Raw genomic sequence first — 19059 nt, 5'->3', positions numbered from 1 at the left:
AAGAAATACACAGGGTTGTCATTCATGTCAGTGAGGCCACTGCACTGGCAGAGCAGGATCTTGACACAGACAGAGGTAAACTAAGTACGGGAATAAAGTGATACATTATACAACCCTTTCACACCAAAAATAGAGTGTAAATGCAGGGCTGGTTCGGGACGGTTTTAGACATGATTCGTCCCATCCGACTAATGTGGGAGGGTTCCCAATTCGAGGCCAGTCGGAACCGATTACCCTGATCTCCAACATTATTAGTATTAATGATAATAATAGCATTCACAATAATCGGCTCCAACAGAATACCGTTGATGCTGCACTATGTTCTATCTGTGAGATAACAAGTCTCCACTTGGAATGCCACTGTGAAATCATTTTCTAATAAATGGCGTGTGTGGTTGTGCGTTCTTGCCAAATTGTCTTGTGTGCATTCTGATCATTATAATATCAAAAATTGGTTAAATCTATCATTATGTCTGTGGACTGCACTGTTTTTGAGATTGGTGAAGAGTTGCAAATTCTTTTGTGTGCACCAGGCCTAACACTGTCACACTAGAAATAAGTAGCATCAGTTTAATCAAAGTAATGGTTCTGTCAACAACAAAAGCCAGTCTGAATGTGATTAAATCTTAACTTTTGCTCCAGTGTAGTGCAGTGCAATATTGCATTGATTAATCAAATACTTTCATTTATTTTTGACAATGCCTTGTAGAGCTTCCCTTGATCATTGTGCAGGTGTCAGCGTAACAGAAAGAATTGTGCAACCTGTGTGATAGTTCTTTAATGGATTTCTTCTGCTGTTTTGCACTTGCTGTAGAGATTGTTACAGACTGAATGCACACACACACAAGAAAGACTCTATTCAGTTTCTATTCTGTTGCTGAAGATGACGATGATGAAGTGTGAGAGGCATTCACAGCTTACCTTGTGTAAATGGAGGTTAAAAAATGTAAATGATACATCTGGGAATTTTACACCAGCTGACCCCACAGTTCCCATGAAGAACAGACACATACTTGGCTTCCTAGGAATAGAAACATTATCACATGTCTTCCTCAAAACTAATTCACCCTCCCTGGATGGAGGTCCCATTAAACACACACACAAACACACACACACACACACAAACACACACACACACACTTCTGACAAGGCACACCTCTGACCTCAGAGTTCACTGGTATGCCGCCAGGCAAAATTACATCACTTCCTTTTGGCAGTTTGACAGACTCTTCATCAGTAAAGTTGCCTCAGGCTTAATAGTGTGGAAGAAAAAAATAATAATAATGATAATAATTATACCTTCACACGTAATGAGCAGAGCCCATGGGCCACAATATATAACAACTGGGCCTGGGAGCTGTCAGGCAGCGATAGAGTTAGTGAAGACTTGGTGCTAACCAAAGACAGATGTGAATTATAGCTTGTGACACATATCTGTATAGTTAGTAACAGGTTGGGGGCAGGTTTGAATCTAAATATTGTACTAAGCTGTTGCAGAACATCTTTCAAAACATAGAATTGCTGTAAGTTTAACATTATAGGTCAAAGTTATTGCAATATCTGTGCTTTTTGAAATTCTGAGGCGATTTCAATGCATGTTTCCTCCCACAACTATTTTGGCACAAATTATTCTGTGGGAAACAATTATTCTTAACAGGTAAATAAAGGCTTCACTAACCACTGGTGGTTTGCATTCATGACAAGTGTATTCAAGATTTAATAGTTTGTGCAATTTTATGTGCAAACTCAGTGTGTGTGTGAGCTCGCGTGTGAGCTCGCGTGTGTGTGTGTGTGTGCATCTGTCAAAGGGTACCTTTGGGGACAAAAATACTGAAGACCTTTTAACTGGGAACAAAAGCCATGTCCCCAAATGGGAAAAGCTGCTTTTTGGGTCAGTGGTCAGGTCAGGGTCCCCAGGAAATGGATGCAAGTTAACGTAATGTGTGTGTGTGTGTGTGTGTTCGTGTGTGTGGGTGTGTGTTCCTGTACTTGTATCTTTGTGGGGGCCATTTGAGCATAAACCAGACATTTTTGGAAAGTAGGGACATTTTGACTGGTCCTTATTTATTCAGTGGGCTGTTTAAGGGTTAGGACTTGGTTTTATGATTAGACTGAAAATAAGGTGTATGTAAGGTTAGGCACAAGTTTGTGAAGGTGAAGGTTAGGTTAAGTGGCTAGGGGGTGTATTATGTCAATGAGTGTCCTCACAAAGATAGAAGTACAAGTGTGTGTGTGTTGGTGTGTGTGTGTGTGTGTGTGTGTGTGTGTGAGAAACTGGCTGAGGTGACTAATGCTGCAGGCAGATCAGGGCAAGATACAAAGATATGAGCACAGGCCTTGCCACAACAACTACAGACTCGCAGACACAGTGCCTTCAGGTTTTATTTATTCTCATTCATCACACACTGTGGTTTCCTGTCACCATTGCACACTTTTAAACATTCTGTCCAATCCTGATTTCTTACTGTTTAACCACACTATCCCATATACTCGTGCACACACCCTTAACACAGGAAAGCCATTGATCTGCAAGCAGTAAATTCACTTCATAATGAACCCAAAGCTGTTGACAGCTACAGACAGGATAACCCACATAGTGCTCAGACAGACAAAATGTGCCCTAAGTGGAATGTGTTGGTTGATATAAGCATTACAATATAACCACTACTACCGATGAGTAGTCTATGTGTGCTTGTCGGCTGATGTCAGTACAGTGTGCTTTTTCATATAACATTTTACGGGAGGCAACAATCTCACAGAGACATTGTTTGGATTTGAGACAAACGAGATTTGGAAAAATGAAGGCACATGAAGGAAACTGGTTTTGGTATTTCGGCCTGATAGAACTCGGGTTGATAATCCTGGAAAATCTTGCTAGAGCTGGCTACAGTTTGAAAATATTCAACGAATCATCCCACCCCCTCCCAACGGCCCTCTTGTCAAAGCTACGCCCCCAAAACACATGACCGTGCATTAACAACTGCTAGAAGCTGACTTTCCTAGCAGTTGTCGCGAGTTGACTCGCTCGCCAACTCCTGGCAGTAGCCTCTGCTTCAGAGATGTATATGTGTCCCTGATTTGTGAAGACTCAGGTCATGTGCAGTTAGAGCCAGGCGTGCAGGGAGCTTGGTTAGTGACAGGCAGGAACGCCAGCCAATCGTTTCATTCTGTCATGTTTTTTTTCTCAATATTAGTTTCTGTGGTTATGCTTTGGCATGTGCTATGTTGAGAGCCCATAAAACCCATGCTAATACCTTGTGCACTGACGTAAAGAAGGCTGCTAACACTATAGCATATATGAAAGAGTAATGTTTTTTTTAAACAAGCATTTTGCTCTAACACTTTTTCCTAATTTTCTCAGTATTAGAATTCCTCTATAACATCATAACCATTGCGTTAATGGTTATTTTTATAATAATAGCTGAAAGGACCATTTTATTTTTACTGTACTTACACATTTATATAACAACTTATCTTAAGACCGCTTTACAATGGATGGTTATTAAGTGAGGGGGGAGAAATCAGTTATGGGGGGACGAAGGAAAAAGACATCACTTTATGTAAGAAAAAAAAATAGTCAAGTAGTAATTTTTCCCATCTCATACTCACATACATAATCCTTGCTTGAATGGATAATTAAGCAGCACACACACACATGATTTTTTTTGCAGAATGGTGATCTCATGCTCATTGCATCTGGCCTGATCACAGTGGAGCAAGTTGAAGTCTCTCAGCACACCATGTTTTCTACATTAGCTCTGTTCTGAAGCTGGTGACAGTCATGAATACGCATCCACCTCAGGCTTTAAGATGGTAGAGTGACTGTGCTTGAATTAAAGTTTTATCAAATCATATTTACCCGATATTTTTTATCCGTCAATCCGTGCATACATACATAATCATCTCCACAACTTTCCTCCCACTCTTTGGCACTTGAATGGGATCTGTGGCTCGATTTAAAAAAAAGATTACCTTTATAACTTGGTACACTGCAAATGAGACATTTCCATCAACACACATTAAAAAAAAATCTATTCAAAGATTAATATGTGCAGGTAATGCTGTCGCTCCCATTAGATAATGGGTTCAACACAAAAAGTGAAGAAAAGGAAAACGCACACACACAGATGGAATATATACGTAGAGTGCAGAAGTGGGACGAGTAAAACTAGAGCAACTGTTTTCATTCAAACTCTAGATGCAGCCAGTCATATTCAAGCAGTCACACATCTGCATCAGAGGGGGGGGGGGGGGGGCAAAAAGGACCAGCACATCCAAAGAGTGGACAACACTGATCCCCACTGGCAGAAACTTAAACTGGATGATAATTCATTCAGCACACTGACTCTGGCCAGTCATGTTCTGATCACATAGGTGAAAATGTATTTTTGCATTTTGTTTGTAAGAGGAATTCAACCATATTTTATGCTTTTTTAATTGAACAACAATTTTAAGGTCAGGAAAAGATTATAATATTATCCAATTTAAAAAAATCTTTTGGATCTGATATCACAAATTTTGAAGTATATATTTAATAGTTGAATTGTAAATTACTACTGTGTGGCACTGATATTCAAAATATTCTGTGAGTTACTGTAAGTATATGAGTCTTTTACGTTTACTGTATGTCTGTGGAACTTTGCAGGCATGGAGAGATACTGCCCCCTGTTGACGGAGGAGCTGAAATACGATGGAGTTTGTACTGTAAATAATATTTTTTTTAATAATGGTTTTCACCAGTTTTTCATCGATATAATTAATGGGTGATATTTTTAAAGTTGTAAATGAATGGGAATAAATGCATGGAAATATTTTGTGCCTCTTTTCATTTAAACCCACAAAATCTCATCACCTTTTCTTAAATCTTTCTTCTTTTTCATCCACGTCATCTCATGTCCTCATCTCATTCTGATTCATCTCACCTGAGCTCACTTCACCCCATCACAGCTTGTCTTTACCTCATCTCTCATGATTGTTATCTCATCTAACACAATCAGTATTATTTACAGTACGTTGATTCATTCATTCAACTCAGCAAGATACTTAATTTTAGTGTATACTTTATATTATAGGTGTATACATTATTATATTTTAATACTTTAATTTTATTTTTTATATTCTATTTTTAATTTTTTTTTGCTTGTGTGGTTTTTCATATATTTTTGAGTATGGGTAGAAGGAAGCCTGTGACACAAGAATGTCATTGCCAGTGACTGCTGTATCTAATTGTTGTGCACATGATAATTCAAGTATTGAATCTTGAATTTATATTGTGTGACTGTATTTTATCAGATTTTATATCCCACCTTGCCTCACTGCATCACATCTCACTTTACCATATTGCATGTTATTTTTTCTCACTGCATACATTTCACCTTATTATATTGGATCGTGTGAAGCATTATTGCATGTTGTGCAATTCGTTTTATCAAATCTTTTCTTCTTGCATCTCATATCACGCAGCTGGAATCAAGGCTCATCTCCTCTTCTGATTAATTAGAATATTTTATCTTTTCTCATTTCACCTCATTGCGTCTCCCTTCACCTTGCTGCATTGCATCCCAAACATTTTGACAGTATCCCCTACTGAAATACCTGTTACAAACTCTTCTCTTTACACATTATAAGAAATAAACAGCTTTCTGGAGGGAACTTTCGGGAAGTCTGTTAAAGTGGATGAATAATTCAAAGACAGTGACACATTCATTAGATCTGTGGCCATTTTGAAGAGACAGGTCGGTTTCAATCAGCTGGATGAGAAAAAACGTTTCCGCCTCTAAAAACACACGACAACTATGAGGAAAGATGTGAGTTTTAAAACCCCTAGAAGACGTCAAAATGATTATGGATCTCAGTGTTTTCATACAGTATGCTCTCTGGGAGAAGATGGGGAGTTGATTATTAATCTCTCATTAGAGATTTTTCTTTAATCTGTATTTTTTAAAATCTTATTTATCTTTTGTGGGGTTTTTTTAACATCTCAGAGCATTTGCAGTAAACCGTACTTGCACTCTTTGGCAGGGATGAAGGAGTAGAGGGTGATTGAGTTTTTTGGACAAGTTTCTCCCCCAGTAAGGCAGCTGGAGGTGCCTGTGCAAGCAGCCTTTTGAAAAGCGGACAGCAGACATCCAGTGGAGGCTTGTAGACGGCGCAAACGAACAGATCTGAGCACATCTGGATCCAAACATTGGGGAGGAGTGTTTGAGATAAGGGTCTGAGACACTTACTTGTTCAGCGTCCTCGGCTGTCTGACTTTTTGAGTTTCTAAAGGGTGGTTTCATGGTCATGAAGAGTTTTTTTTTATTGATCTGTTTATATTTGGCCCAAAATACTGCGCCAAAAAGAAGGTTGTACATACCTTTGTAAACTGTTTATCCAGATCTGTCAAGTTGGCCATCTGGCTGACACGCAGGACCCAAGCTCAGGGGACCTGTGTGTAGCAGTGTGGAGCTGGTCTTCACTTCTTTTGAGTGATGGTGTAGAGTGACTTCTGTTTTCTATGCAATGGCCAATAAATGAATTTGAAAAACAAAACTATCCCCTCACCTCTTCATCTCGTGTCATCTCATCTTGCCGTTAATTATCTCTCGCTCACAAACTAATACTAATTTTATCGTCAAGTCAACTACTCATCTTCTCTCTCCACTTCGTAATAGAAATTCAATTTTGGCCGATCAATTCAGCATACCAGGCAGAGTCATGACTGACAGTGATCAGTTTGCAGAAAGCACCAGGTGAAGCAGCTCTGTGTTTTCTCAGATAGATAGTGGTCATTTTCCTAACCAAACTTTTCTTTGCTAACCGCTCATTACACAACATTACAATGAACACACACACACACACACAGAGTCAGCCCAGTTCACCACTGTGTGAGGAGGCTGACCTTGATAACCTTATGGTCAGTGACCTCCACACAGTAGCGTTGTCGCCCCTCCACCTCCCTAAAGGTGTGTTTGCTAGAACCACTGGACTCTGATCTAGAGGTCCACCATTTATCTAACTGTTTTATTAGTGTACAGAAATAAGCAAACACAGAATACAGAAGTGCCACCATGTGAGGACCGACATCTGCTCTCACAGATACTTTATGACACTGTATGCTGAACATGAATGAAACTATGTCTTATCTATATATTTGTACAGTTTGGGTATACAGTATAAATTGAAGGCTTTGCGCTGTTACTGGGTTTACACCTTATTTCTGTGAAGTATAAATGCTATAATAAACTTGCTTAATAAAATATATTTTCCCTTTCATTTAAAAAGGTACTTTGCAAACAAATATAGTCAGATGAAGGTGCTTGAGAAGAAGCACGGGTATTTTCCAAAAGATGTCAAATGAATGCATCAATCATTTGAAAAGATACTCAAAATAAATATGAGCCTTAGCATGAAGTGAAAGCAAAGTCAAGGGCTCACCTGAGACTGAGAAGTAATTCAGTGGAGACCAATGTCAGTACCACGTCTAATTTCCAAGAATTTCTGTACAAAGCTTCATAGTTATCCATTGAGCCAAACTGCTAGTGTAGCTTAAACCTGCATATAATGTACATGTTTGATTGCGTTCTGTTGGAATGTAAGAGTCAGATAAGTCAGTGTATATTTTTGCGCAGCGTCTGTGACACACCCATCAACTGTGGTTGACTGATAACTCCCCAGCCGGCCCACAACATGAAACATACAGCATTATAAAGAGCTTCTGTGATACAGACAATGACAGGTCCGCACACATCAATGCATTTATTTGCAAACTTACTGTATGCTCAGAAGATAACATTCAGGCAGCCACTGTGGGATCAATACAAGAATTGGTAGTGCCCAAACACGCACGAGTGCACACATGCACGCTCACACACACATTTTTCTCAGCTGGTCCAGGTTTGCTTCCTGGTTCTCTCCCTAAGTTCTCAACTCTCAAGCCCTGACAGAGCCATCACTGTCTCACTCTGATAACATGAGGCAGCTTAATGTTTAGCCCACACACACAAACACACACACACACACACACACACATAGGGAAGCAGAGGGATTACAAAGGCACAGATACCCATATGCTGCCCTGGGATGGAGAACAGGAAACTAAGTACAAGGAGAACACAAGGTAGCTGTGACCAAGGTGAGAATTATTACTGTTTTCTGCTGCTGTTTCAGTTGTATGCACTTTGATGTTCTTCATAAATGGCTGCTAAGGACACAATTTGAGGCCAAATGTTCGTTTCTGTCACTACATCCTTATTTAAATTGTAGTGAGGGAAATGATGAATTGGATTCAGAGCTTTTGTGTAAATGTTGTTGACTGTGTTCTACTTTGAGGAGATAAACTGATAACAATAACCCTAATGATAGGCTTTGAAAAATTGCAAGCTTTTCTAGTGCAGAGTGAAAACCTGTTGAAGCTTTTCTTAGCCTTCAACTGAGCTAAACCAAGCTATTAGCCTGTTAATCCACGTTAACAGGCTAATAACACACATGCATGTGCACTGTGCCATGTGTCCTGTGGAGAAACTGGACTATATCACACTCGATAGATAATACTAGCAAGAACATCTATTCAAAAAGACGGACTCTTTAAAAAATACATAATATTATATTATAATTATAAAATAAAATGTTAATCATGTTTTGGTTTAAATTGGAGCTCATGTTAAAAAACAAATGCAGAAACAGATATTAGATACACTGGGAACATTTGTTTGACACTTCCCATGCAAGTAGATTAATTATATTGAAGAATTTCATGATTGTCAATCTAATATGATACTAGATAATGATAAATTATATATACATAAAAAAGAAATGAAGAAGAAAGAAAGATGTAAGAGAAGAAATATGCTTAATTGTCTTTTGTGTAGGAAAGAAAATAAAAAGTGGAAGGAGCGACCCTGCATCGCGTAAACTCACCTATGGTTCCAAATCCAAACTTCAAAGCATTGTGCTGCACGCTGCTTTAACTCCCAAAATTACTCACACAATTTTCTTAAATACAAGAACTTTAAATATAGGCCGCAGCTGACGTAAATCCTAGTTATTCCTGTCTAAGCAGAAAATTATTGTTATGCAAAAAATATTATCAAAGTTTTGTGAACACATCTTCAAATTATTATACTTCAAATTATCTCTCAATTATATACGTGTGAAGCTATCTCAAATTAGTATGGAAAAAAACATAGCGATTTATAAGCACCTGTTGTCACCGAAACACTTTTTTTAAATGCCTATCGAAAAATGATGTTAGTTTTGGAGTGACTTGTAAAATTCTCACATTAATGCACATTAATTCTGTTTCCATGTGACAGGGACCAGTGTTGAAAATGAATCCCCTGCAGAGCGACTTAGCAGCTGCTCCAGTCGTCCTCTCACTGCTCTGGTCCGTCTCTATGTCTATGCACTTCACGGCTGCCTCTGTGAGGTGGCCTTCACTGCCGTGTTGGACTGGTGCAGCACCAGAGACAGGAAGCTGGCAGGTCACAGCAGCCTGTGGGCGCTGCCCATGTACGCCACCGCAATCTACCTCATGGAGGGACTGAGAGCGCGGCTGCTGGCTCAGCGTCAGTCGCTGCCTGTGCGTCTGATGGTCTACACCCTGTTCATCTACCTTTGGGAGCTGAGCTGGGGAGCAGGGCTGGGGCTGCTGAGGGCCTGTCCCTGGGACTACTCCGGTTACAGGTACAGCCTGGGAGGACTGGTGACTCTGGAGTACGCACTGCCCTGGGCTGTGGCAGCTTTTATTGCAGAGCAGCATGTGATTAAGAACACTCTCCGAATAAGACTACACAACTGAACTGGTCCATTCCAAAGACAGCAAAACATTTATGGAAAATGTTTTAGGATATCAAAGGGACTTTTAGACAATTTAGGAAATAAGCCTGTTTGTTTTTTGCCAAGAGTAGGGTATGAAAACTGGAACCACTTTCAGATTCAGCCAAAATGTCCAACATGCATACTGCCAGGAGATGGTTCGCTTAGATCAACAGAAGGACTAGGACGAAAGAGCTAGCTTGGACAACAACATGCTTTGTACTAGATCGTTTTTAGCTGTTGAGTGTGCACTGGTTGCTTGGCAAAGTCACAAAGATGACATGACTCCAATTTCACAATCATAGCTGCCTGCCTCCATTACGCTAAGCTAATCACCTCCTGTGTCCAAACCATATACCACTTCTTCCCACTATTTAAAAATGATGCCAAACTATCTCAGATACGAATGCTACCATCTTGAGCATTTGGAGCCAGAGTCTGTGCATTAGCGATCAGCGGATGGAGTCATGGTTTTTAGGTCCCACACACACACTTGACTGATCTTGAGTCAGTCTCAGTTGTCAATCATGATGTTTCACCCCATTTTTATATCATCAAATAAATAAATAAAACCAAACAAAAGAAAATGACTTGATGCTTACTTTGTCTTTTGGTCCGTGTCCCATCCACTAACATGGGGCAAGAGGGTTTTATAACCTGCAGCCAGCCACTAGGGAGCGATCAATATGCTTTGGCTTAATTTTTGGAGAGCTGTCATGTTATCTGTCTTTATGAAGTTAGTACTCTTATTAAAGAAGTGAATGGGTATATTGCACAGAAATGTCAGAAGTCAAATGTATTGCTTTAAAATAAGTGTTTGTATCAGGTCAGATTTGAATAGTCGAGTGTAAAAATTTTAAATGCAGCAACTCATTTAAGAGGGGGTTTGTGTTTGATACTGAAAAGATTGTATGGTAGATCCTATTTCTACCATCTCACTTTAAAGAGACTTCACAGTGATGTCTCACTCTGAGCTGCACCCATGCCAGGAAGACAGTGTTATCAGTGGAAAGATAAGTCTGAGCAGCCACAGTTAATATGAAATCACGCCAAATCTTAAATCACGCCAAAGGTTTCCCTTTGTTTTCTCTCAACCATAAAGATGTCAATATAAAGTTACATACAACAATTTCATTATTTAAAAGTTAATATAAGTACTTCACACCACTGGTCAAAAGGTTTTAAGAACATTTTAACTGATCAAGTTAAACTCCAGGTATAAAAACTGTAATGGTGCCAAGGTCAGTGGCAAACTACCCATGGTATAAAAAATAGGTGACTGAAACATTATGCAACTTCCTTGAAAACAGACCTTCTCAGGGATTATATTCAATGATTAATTTACAGATTTCTGCCCCATTGAAGTGAATCAAGCTTTGACAGTAAATGCTAAAAAGAAAATCTGCATGTGTCAATAAACTGTGTTACTGCACCCACTGATGTATATTGTTATATTATATATAGTGCTGTATTATCAGCACAATACTACACTGCAGGAAGTAGTGTTGTATATTTCTAGTTCGTCAGAGCTTCATCCTACAGCAACATAATGACAGAAAACATTAGAAGACAAACAGATGGAGGCTTCACATGATGAGCAGCAGCTCAGTGTCCAGACATGAACCTCATGGAGCTGCTTTAGGAACAACTGGACTAAAGGTGAAAGCAAATCAGACTACAAGTGCAACAGACATGTGGGAACTTAACTGTGTTGGGACCAGCTTCTGTCCATTCCTCTTTTTTTAATGTGTTTATTTGTTCTTTGCTTCTGTACATTGATTGATGAAACTATTTCAATATATAGAAAAATATATAGAAAAAACAGAGGTGCTTTAAAACCTTCGACTAGCAGCATATGTAGCCACAACAACGTGAAATTTATTGTTTCAGTCTCAATAACGTCTTGAGTGCATTAATACTCAGACGGGTCAAGGTTCATATAACACATGAATGCATGATTTACATGGTTGAACATGAAGATACACAATCTGTGAAAGATGCAGTCGTTTGCATCCAATCACATGTATTTGTAATGAATAAGGGTTTTCCTCTCCTCATATGCAGCATCATGTGTATTTAATGGGTGTTTGTGTATTGGCAGGTCATGGTCTCTTCCGCTCAGGGTTCTGTACCACAAACAGGGCAACAGTCCCGTCATCTCTCTGCCACTGGTACCTACAGAAGAAGAAGCCATTTAAAGATTTTCATATATCTAGTAATGTGGACCCAAGGTTTGTTATTAATTGTTAATACAGACTCACTGGCTCTGTTCAGGAATAAGTAAACTGTCTCCTGCAGAAAGACTGAACTCCTGCTCATTCATAGTCAGTCTAGAGGATCCTTCCTGAGAGAGACACAGGGAGAAGGTGAAGGAAGGAAAGAAACATTTGAAAAAGATAAATAAAATGAGAGTTTGTAGTGTATACATCCTTCTTACAAAGCAACCGAGGTAACGTTTAGAAAGCCTTACCATCTGCCAAATCCACACGTCACTCTGTGGTACTGTTGCTTCTGTCAGGCCAGGTCCAAACACCATCGCCTGTTGGGGTCATAAGAAAGAGTGTTAAAGTGTTTTCCTTATTCTCCATCCCTCTCTTTGGGCTCTACGACTTCCCTTCAAGTTCTTAAATGTTTCTGTATTTACAATGAAACCCTCTGTGGCATATGTTCATATATTATGCTTTACAGGGGATTTCCACAAGCAGTTGAATGCCAAAACTGCCACTGTTCTGCTTTAATTTTAGTTTCACTTTGCAAAACCCTTTAGCTTAAGGGTTTCAGTAAAGTGAAAAAAATCCCATATATCATATTGCAACATACTAAACTAACAGGAGAGAGGTTCAATGCTTGCTCACTGCTAACCCTTCCAGCTCAAGCCCTTTGGACTGACCACAGTGTAAGTGCTGTTTTTTAAATACTTTTGCCCTTTGCCCATGGTGGTAAATATGTAAAGTTGCCTGACAGAAAATCTATTTTTTAGGTATTATTTATTGTAGGTGTTTCTATTATAAAAGGAGGATACTTTAAACATAAAAAGAAAAGTAATAATATGTATAGTTGTAGATGGATGAACTATAGTGTGTCATTACAGTTAAATGAGAAACTCCTCCCTCCTTTTTCCTTCATGGTCTGGTTTTCTGTCACCATACCGAACCTGTAAGTATTCTAGCAATTGACTGAATAATTCTAATGCCTCTGCACCAGCTGGATTGACCTCAAGGTCACATGTTGTTGTGAACGGGTATCTCAGGAATTTCCAAAGGGATTTTAAATACATCCAGCCCAATCGTTCACTTCACACTGGATGACTTGAAAAGAATTTGATGGTCAAAAGTCAAGGTAACTTTGACCTCTCGAAACATATGTTTTGCCTTGTAAATGTAATATTTCAGGAATACCTCAAGGGACTGGTGGTCAAAGGTCAAAGGTCATGGTGACCTTATATGAATCTGGAAACAACAATTACATCGTTGAATCCTTGTCTTTATATAGAATTCAGTTAGGGCACATCTTTTATATCTTACTTTGAGAGAAATAAAAACTTAATATTCTTCCAACAAACAGGTGAGGTGAGGTTGAAAGCAATACCTCTGTCTCAAACTGAGCCCCGAACATGTCGACGTGCCTGCCACTGGCCAGCGACGGCCGCTGTTTGTCCAGCCAGTCTTTGAAGCAGAAAGGCGACATCACGTTCATGGTGTTCAACTGGAAGGGAGGCTGTCTGAAGACTTCATCTGTTCATCAAACGACAGCATCACACACTTTAAAGGGATCAGACTAGATATCTCGATACCTAGTTCAAAATAACAGGAATCCAAAGAAACTTCAGCGCAACTCACTTGGATCAGGTTTTCCTGTTCTGTACTGCTTTGATTCCAAGAATCTGCAAATAAAAAGTTAACAACTGTAATCAAACACGTCAAAGTGATCTGATGGTTTGTGAGTGTGAAGGAATGAGGATGTCTTTACTCTTTGATTATTGGCACCAGTTGGGTTCCAAGATCCTGACAGTAAAACCATTTCTCAAACAGAATGTCAATGGTGTTGTCCACATAGTACCTGAAAACAGCAACACACAGTCAAAGAGGAGAAGAGAAGAGAAAGAAGAGAAGAGAAAGAAAGTGAAGACTAGAGAACCTCAGGCAGTCAGTCTCAGTCAGCAGTCGTCTCCTCTCCACCACCAGCCCCACAGTGTTGGCCTGTCTCTGTGGGGAGTGGGGTATCCGAGCCGGCAGCAGGAACATCTACAGATGAGAAAAGAGAGAATGACTGTGAGTTAATAACACACATGTTGTATGTAAAAGTGACCAGTTTGTTTTCATTACAAGAAAATCCTAAACCTAAAAGAAACATTAGAGCTCACCTCTCCCTCTCTGATGTGCACATCCTTGTGTTTGCCGTTTTCAATCACTTTCAGACACATGTCTCCCTTCAGCTGGTAGAACAACTATTTCAGGGAGCCAAAGACAAAAGAAGAATCGCACTGAATTTAAGTTGAAGCTCCATTGACTTTACACATCACTGTGTGTTTAGAGAGTTGCTACACTTAAATCAAACCTATGACCAAACTGTTGGTGGTTGCATTGCATTGTGGGTAAGGAAGGCACCAAAGGTGCATGCGAAAAGTTCTTATGATCTTCTTTCCTAATCATTACTTCTTGACCCCAGGGGAATACATCACAAGGTCAAGCAAAGATGTGGAGAAGCCAGGAATGGAGAACCAGGGTGCAAAGAAAACCAACTCCACTTACACTTTGCATTTGAACTAAACAACTTAAATGAGACAGAAGAAACACACACACTATTCCCTGAGCCACAGTCAGTCTCCCCTTTGTTGTGCTCAACAAAATGAACAGATTTCCCATGTCTTTATTCGGAAAAAATTTCAACCCCTAAACAGCTACACCAGTTCTTCTGTAGTGGTCATCTAATGTTTGCCACATTAGATAATTTGTCGGCACTTCTGTTTGCAGCATCTCGGCTGTCAGTTATTAGCCACCAGCTGAGATTGAATAGGAGCACAAACAAGTTCCTGCAATTCTTTCTTTGGATGTGATTGTTGTTTAAATAATGTCAATTAAGGACATTGCTCTCATAGCATGTAGCTAAGTGTTCACACATGGGTAGTACTCTGTAAGTGGATACAGAGACACCAAAGGCCTCGGTCGAACATATGAGTTGAAGCTGTGATTGGCTTTGCCACAGGCAGCAAATTTTTAATGTTTAATTAGGTAATCAATCACCATATCAACTATAATTTAACAAAATGATGACATAATGAAATGTCATTGTGTGGTAGCCGTCATTTCACGTGTGGCACCATGTTCTTGTGGATAACCTCAGAGTTTGCATTGAAAAATCAGAGTGTAGTTTTCTTGGTTTAAGTAAAGAAGCAGCAACACTGCTGCAGACAAGACAACACGTATCTGTAGAGGAATGAAGACTTTATACAGAATGTGTCAGTCCTGTCCTCTCACCTCCTCCCCTTCTTCGATGTGATAATCCTTCCTGGTGTTGGGACCTCCGACAAACATGATATTCAACTGAAGAAAGTGCCTGAGGAATTAAAGACAATCATTCACTCACATGTCCTCAAATAATCAGTGGAAGTTTCTGGTCGATTTGTCAGCGCAGCTCTTATTGTGTCAAATAAAATGCAGATTGCTCATGACATCATTTATCGAGCTGTTGCAAAGAGGAACTCACGCACGTATGTAACAATGTGGCTGCTATGAAAACATTGTGGGTTTTTACTCACATGAGCTTGTTGCACACTGGCGGCAGAAAAGCATTCTGGTTCTCTGCAATCCAGTTTTCCACATTCACAAGAGGACTGTCACTCATTTTGTTAAAGTGATCGGCTTTGTGCTGTAGTGTCTGGCCAGTCTCTCCTCGTCTATCTAGTTCAAACAATGTGACTGACACTGAAAGTCCAAAATACAGAAGTGGCTGTAGAACAAGTGGGGAGGAGCTCTGTTTCCCAGAGAGGTGAAAGGTTGCTTGCACTGTCTCACTAAGTGACATAGTGTCTACTGGTTGTGATTCCAGATCTACTGGAATACACTGCCAACCTCTAATGGTGTCGTGGCTGTGGTGCTGTGGTCAACAGCTCAAATCCCAGCCCATGCTGAAGTGTCCTTGGGCAACAAACTGAACCCCCCCCCCCCTGACAAAAATTGTCCCTCATAGATATTCAATGCACTCAGCATCAGCTAAAAGAAATGTATATAATTAATATAATAATATAATCATTCACATACATGTTTCCTTCATGTGTCATTTCACACGCCTGCATTACGTGTGCAGTGTCATGTCTGTCGCACTAAACTCTGCAGAGTTCTGACAGTGAACATAAATCACTGTTCACTGATTTGAACAATATGTCTGAGATTTTCCATTGAGTGTAATGATTTAAATTGTCCAGCAGGTAGAGCTGTTTAACATGGGGACATTGATAAAAGTAGAGTCCTGAAGAAATGGTCTGTGTTTATAGACTTCTCTAGTCTTGGTGACCACTCACAGCACCTGACAGAACAGTTGTGCCCTTCACCCATTCACACATATACCATACACTGCATCTATGTGCCACACTTTCTCACACAGCAGCAATTTGGGGTTCAGGGTCTTACCCAAGGACATTTCGGCACGCAGGATGGAGGAGCCAGGAATCAACCAACTTTCTGGTTAGTGGACACAAAGGTCCCAAAAGTCCCCAAAGGCCCCTCATCTGGTGACCTTCACCTGAGAGAGGAAGCTTAAAATCATAAAGAAATTAATTAGATTCAAGAAGTAATCAAATGAGCAGTTGTCAGAAGTTAACTTGTTTCATGCTCAGTAGGTTTGGTTGTAACTGTGACAAGAGCAAACTGCAGGTCAAGATGAAAACACATTCAGGAGCTGGTGGAGCGGAAATTGTCAACTTCCATTTTCCCAATGGAGAAATTTGCCATCTCCTATATCATCAGAGGATGAGGCCTTATTTGGCACCTACAGTAACCAACACTGACTTTGATTCACTTCATTTTGTACAGAATCATTTATATAAAAAATCCAATCAGGATAAAGATCAGGGCTGTAACATGGTGGGTTGATGATATATAAGTGACTTTATGCAACACATGTTGAAACCTCTGCATTATTTCTGATTTATTTCTCTTTTCCTTTCCCACATTCAGTTAGTAGTTAAATCTGAGGAAATGAACATAAACATGAAGGGAGCTGTTTGTTGCAAATAACTTTTCATCCAACAATCATTTTGAATGTATAATAATAATGATAATACAGCAGCTGACTGGATCTGTTTCACATGGTATTTCATATCAGATTACAATCTCCTGTTACTGAGATTTTACACTGATTTCTTTTTCAGTTTTTTCATCAATGATACATGTGATTAATGTCCTGTAAGTTCATTTTCTTGTATTTGAAACATAAAGAATAAGACTGCACATAGAGACTGAACCTTAATGTAACAGATTTATTGTTGATTAACTTTCATGTGAAACTTCAGGAACAAGTGATTTACTATCATATATACACAGATATCTCTAACCATACTGTATCATCTGTATCATCAACATAATAACTATATGTTATACCTGCCTGTCGCTCACACACGTGCATGCGTCAAGTCATGGCAACAGAACGTTCAGGAGGTTTTAAATCATAAGAGCAGACTTGTCCACTGAGTCATTCACTGCGACAGGACAGTTGATCTGCGGCAGAGAGTTTCTCTTCTTCACCGGATGAACTGGAAAACTTGCAATAAGACAAAACAAGAGCCCGAGAGGAAAAAACCTGCTGCCCGAAACAAGGTGCCCCGAAACATGAAGCCTGGATCCTCCGTGGAGAAGCTGCGGCTGCCCCACCTCATTCCAGGTAATTCATATCTGAACTAATAACTTCAGATGTATTCATTCATCATGCAGCGAACAAATAAGATGCTAAACGTGTTGATTATTACCGAGTATTAGCGTCACTTACAGTGAAAACAAATCTGAGATAATAGTATATGATGTAATTTTAAAATACGACTTGATTCTCGTACTATCAAGACCGTTATTATTTTCTACGATATGGCCCAAATTAAAATAAGTAATTCATATAAATAAATAGTAAAAGATGGGCTCTGCTGATACAACCACTCATGTATGAATAAATGTTTTGTAATTTTAACAATTCTGTCGTGATTTACTTTTTTAAATTGTTATTTGTTAGAAAAAGAGACTGGCCCTTTTTAAATCGTAAAATGCTCAAAGTTGATTTGTTATGTAACTGTGGAGACGATGGAACTTTCAAAACGTGCACGTTAACCAGGGCGCGTCCGTGTGGAGAGGATTATTCTCAGACATACATCAGTGTTGTCCTGATGTGAAATAAATGTGTTACTGACTGAGGCTACAACATTTGACTCACGATTAGTGAGATGCTGTTTATACCTTCTTTGCTCCTGTGCATTCAATGTTACACTTTGATTTTAAAAGATATATGAGAACTTACTGTGTGATTATACCATCACAACCCATCTTTTACAAATGAATAATTGTGTACCATGGGCCAATCTTTATTTTTTTACAGTATAAATTTAATATTTAAATAATATAATCTTCCTCTTCGGCGCTGACATCAACTCAGTCTCAAATTTCTGTCACAACAGTAAAATCATTATACAAAACTGTGCTGTCAAATCACCTGCTTTCAGCTGGGGTCTCATGTAGTACAGCACTGAGGCTACAGGTGATACTTTCACAAAGTGCATGTGATGCATCTGGTGCGGTTAGATGGCCAACAATCAACGAGTCATGCTCAAACATTCTTCTTCTCTGAGTGTGTTTTTTGAAAATGTAAAATCTTACAATTTTACTCTCTTCTCTCCTCAGGTGGTGTCGTCTGGCCTTTCCCGAACGCTGCTCCTGCTTTGCCTCATGCAGCTTTTCCTTTACCTCACGCAGCTCACAACTTCACTCCTGGTCCTCTTCCTTTCTATCATCCTGCTGCTGCTGCTCTTCCTTTCCCTCAGGCTACTCTTCCTTTCCCTCACCATGCTCCTGCTGCTCTACCTTACCGTTTTGTTACTTTTCATGTGCCTCATGCTCTTCCTTTCCCTCATCCTGCTCCTGCTGCTCTTCCCCACCCCCTTGCTGCACTTACTTTCCCTCAACCTAGTCCCGCTTTCCCTTTTGCTGCTCCCAGCATTGCTCATCAAGTGGACCCTGAGGGTGATGAAATTCCATATTTTATGGACCTCATTTCAGACAGCTT

At 39.6% G+C, this 19059-nt stretch overlaps 2 protein-coding genes and 1 long non-coding RNA gene across 3 annotated transcripts; 2 read left to right on the top strand and 1 right to left on the bottom strand.

The window, feature by feature from the left end:
- The first annotated feature begins 7960 nt into the window (after nucleotides 1-7960).
- On the top strand, nucleotides 7961-10358 carry LOC109631997 (transmembrane protein 229B-like). The gene is made up of 2 exons (XM_020091089.2): nucleotides 7961-8116; nucleotides 9297-10358. Exons 1-2 carry the CDS (start codon nucleotides 8065-8067, stop codon nucleotides 9779-9781), a joined length of 537 nt encoding a protein of 178 aa, XP_019946648.1. The 5' UTR covers nucleotides 7961-8064; the 3' UTR covers nucleotides 9782-10358.
- Nucleotides 10359-11644: 1286 nt separating this feature from the next.
- On the bottom strand, nucleotides 11645-15747 carry haao (3-hydroxyanthranilate 3,4-dioxygenase). Its single transcript, XM_020089872.2, has 10 exons — nucleotides 15557-15747; nucleotides 15276-15354; nucleotides 14162-14245; nucleotides 13936-14042; nucleotides 13768-13857; nucleotides 13638-13681; nucleotides 13387-13532; nucleotides 12269-12337; nucleotides 12060-12142; nucleotides 11645-11973 (listed from the first exon to the last, which is right to left on the bottom strand). The coding sequence occupies exons 1-10, from the start codon at nucleotides 15640-15642 to the stop codon at nucleotides 11901-11903; spliced, it is 861 nt and encodes a 286-aa protein (XP_019945431.1). The 5' UTR covers nucleotides 15643-15747; the 3' UTR covers nucleotides 11645-11900.
- LOC138413670 (uncharacterized) lies at nucleotides 12541-13713 on the top strand. The gene is made up of 2 exons (XR_011246084.1): nucleotides 12541-12694; nucleotides 13363-13713. It is a non-coding gene; the product is annotated as an uncharacterized lncRNA (long non-coding RNA).
- Nucleotides 15748-19059: the final 3312 nt, after the last annotated feature.

Source organism: Paralichthys olivaceus, chromosome 14 (genome assembly GCF_024713975.1).
Source record: "Paralichthys olivaceus isolate ysfri-2021 chromosome 14, ASM2471397v2, whole genome shotgun sequence".
Classification (NCBI taxonomy): domain Eukaryota; kingdom Metazoa; phylum Chordata; class Actinopteri; order Pleuronectiformes; family Paralichthyidae; genus Paralichthys; species Paralichthys olivaceus.
This window is presented reverse-complemented; position numbering and strand designations above follow the sequence as displayed.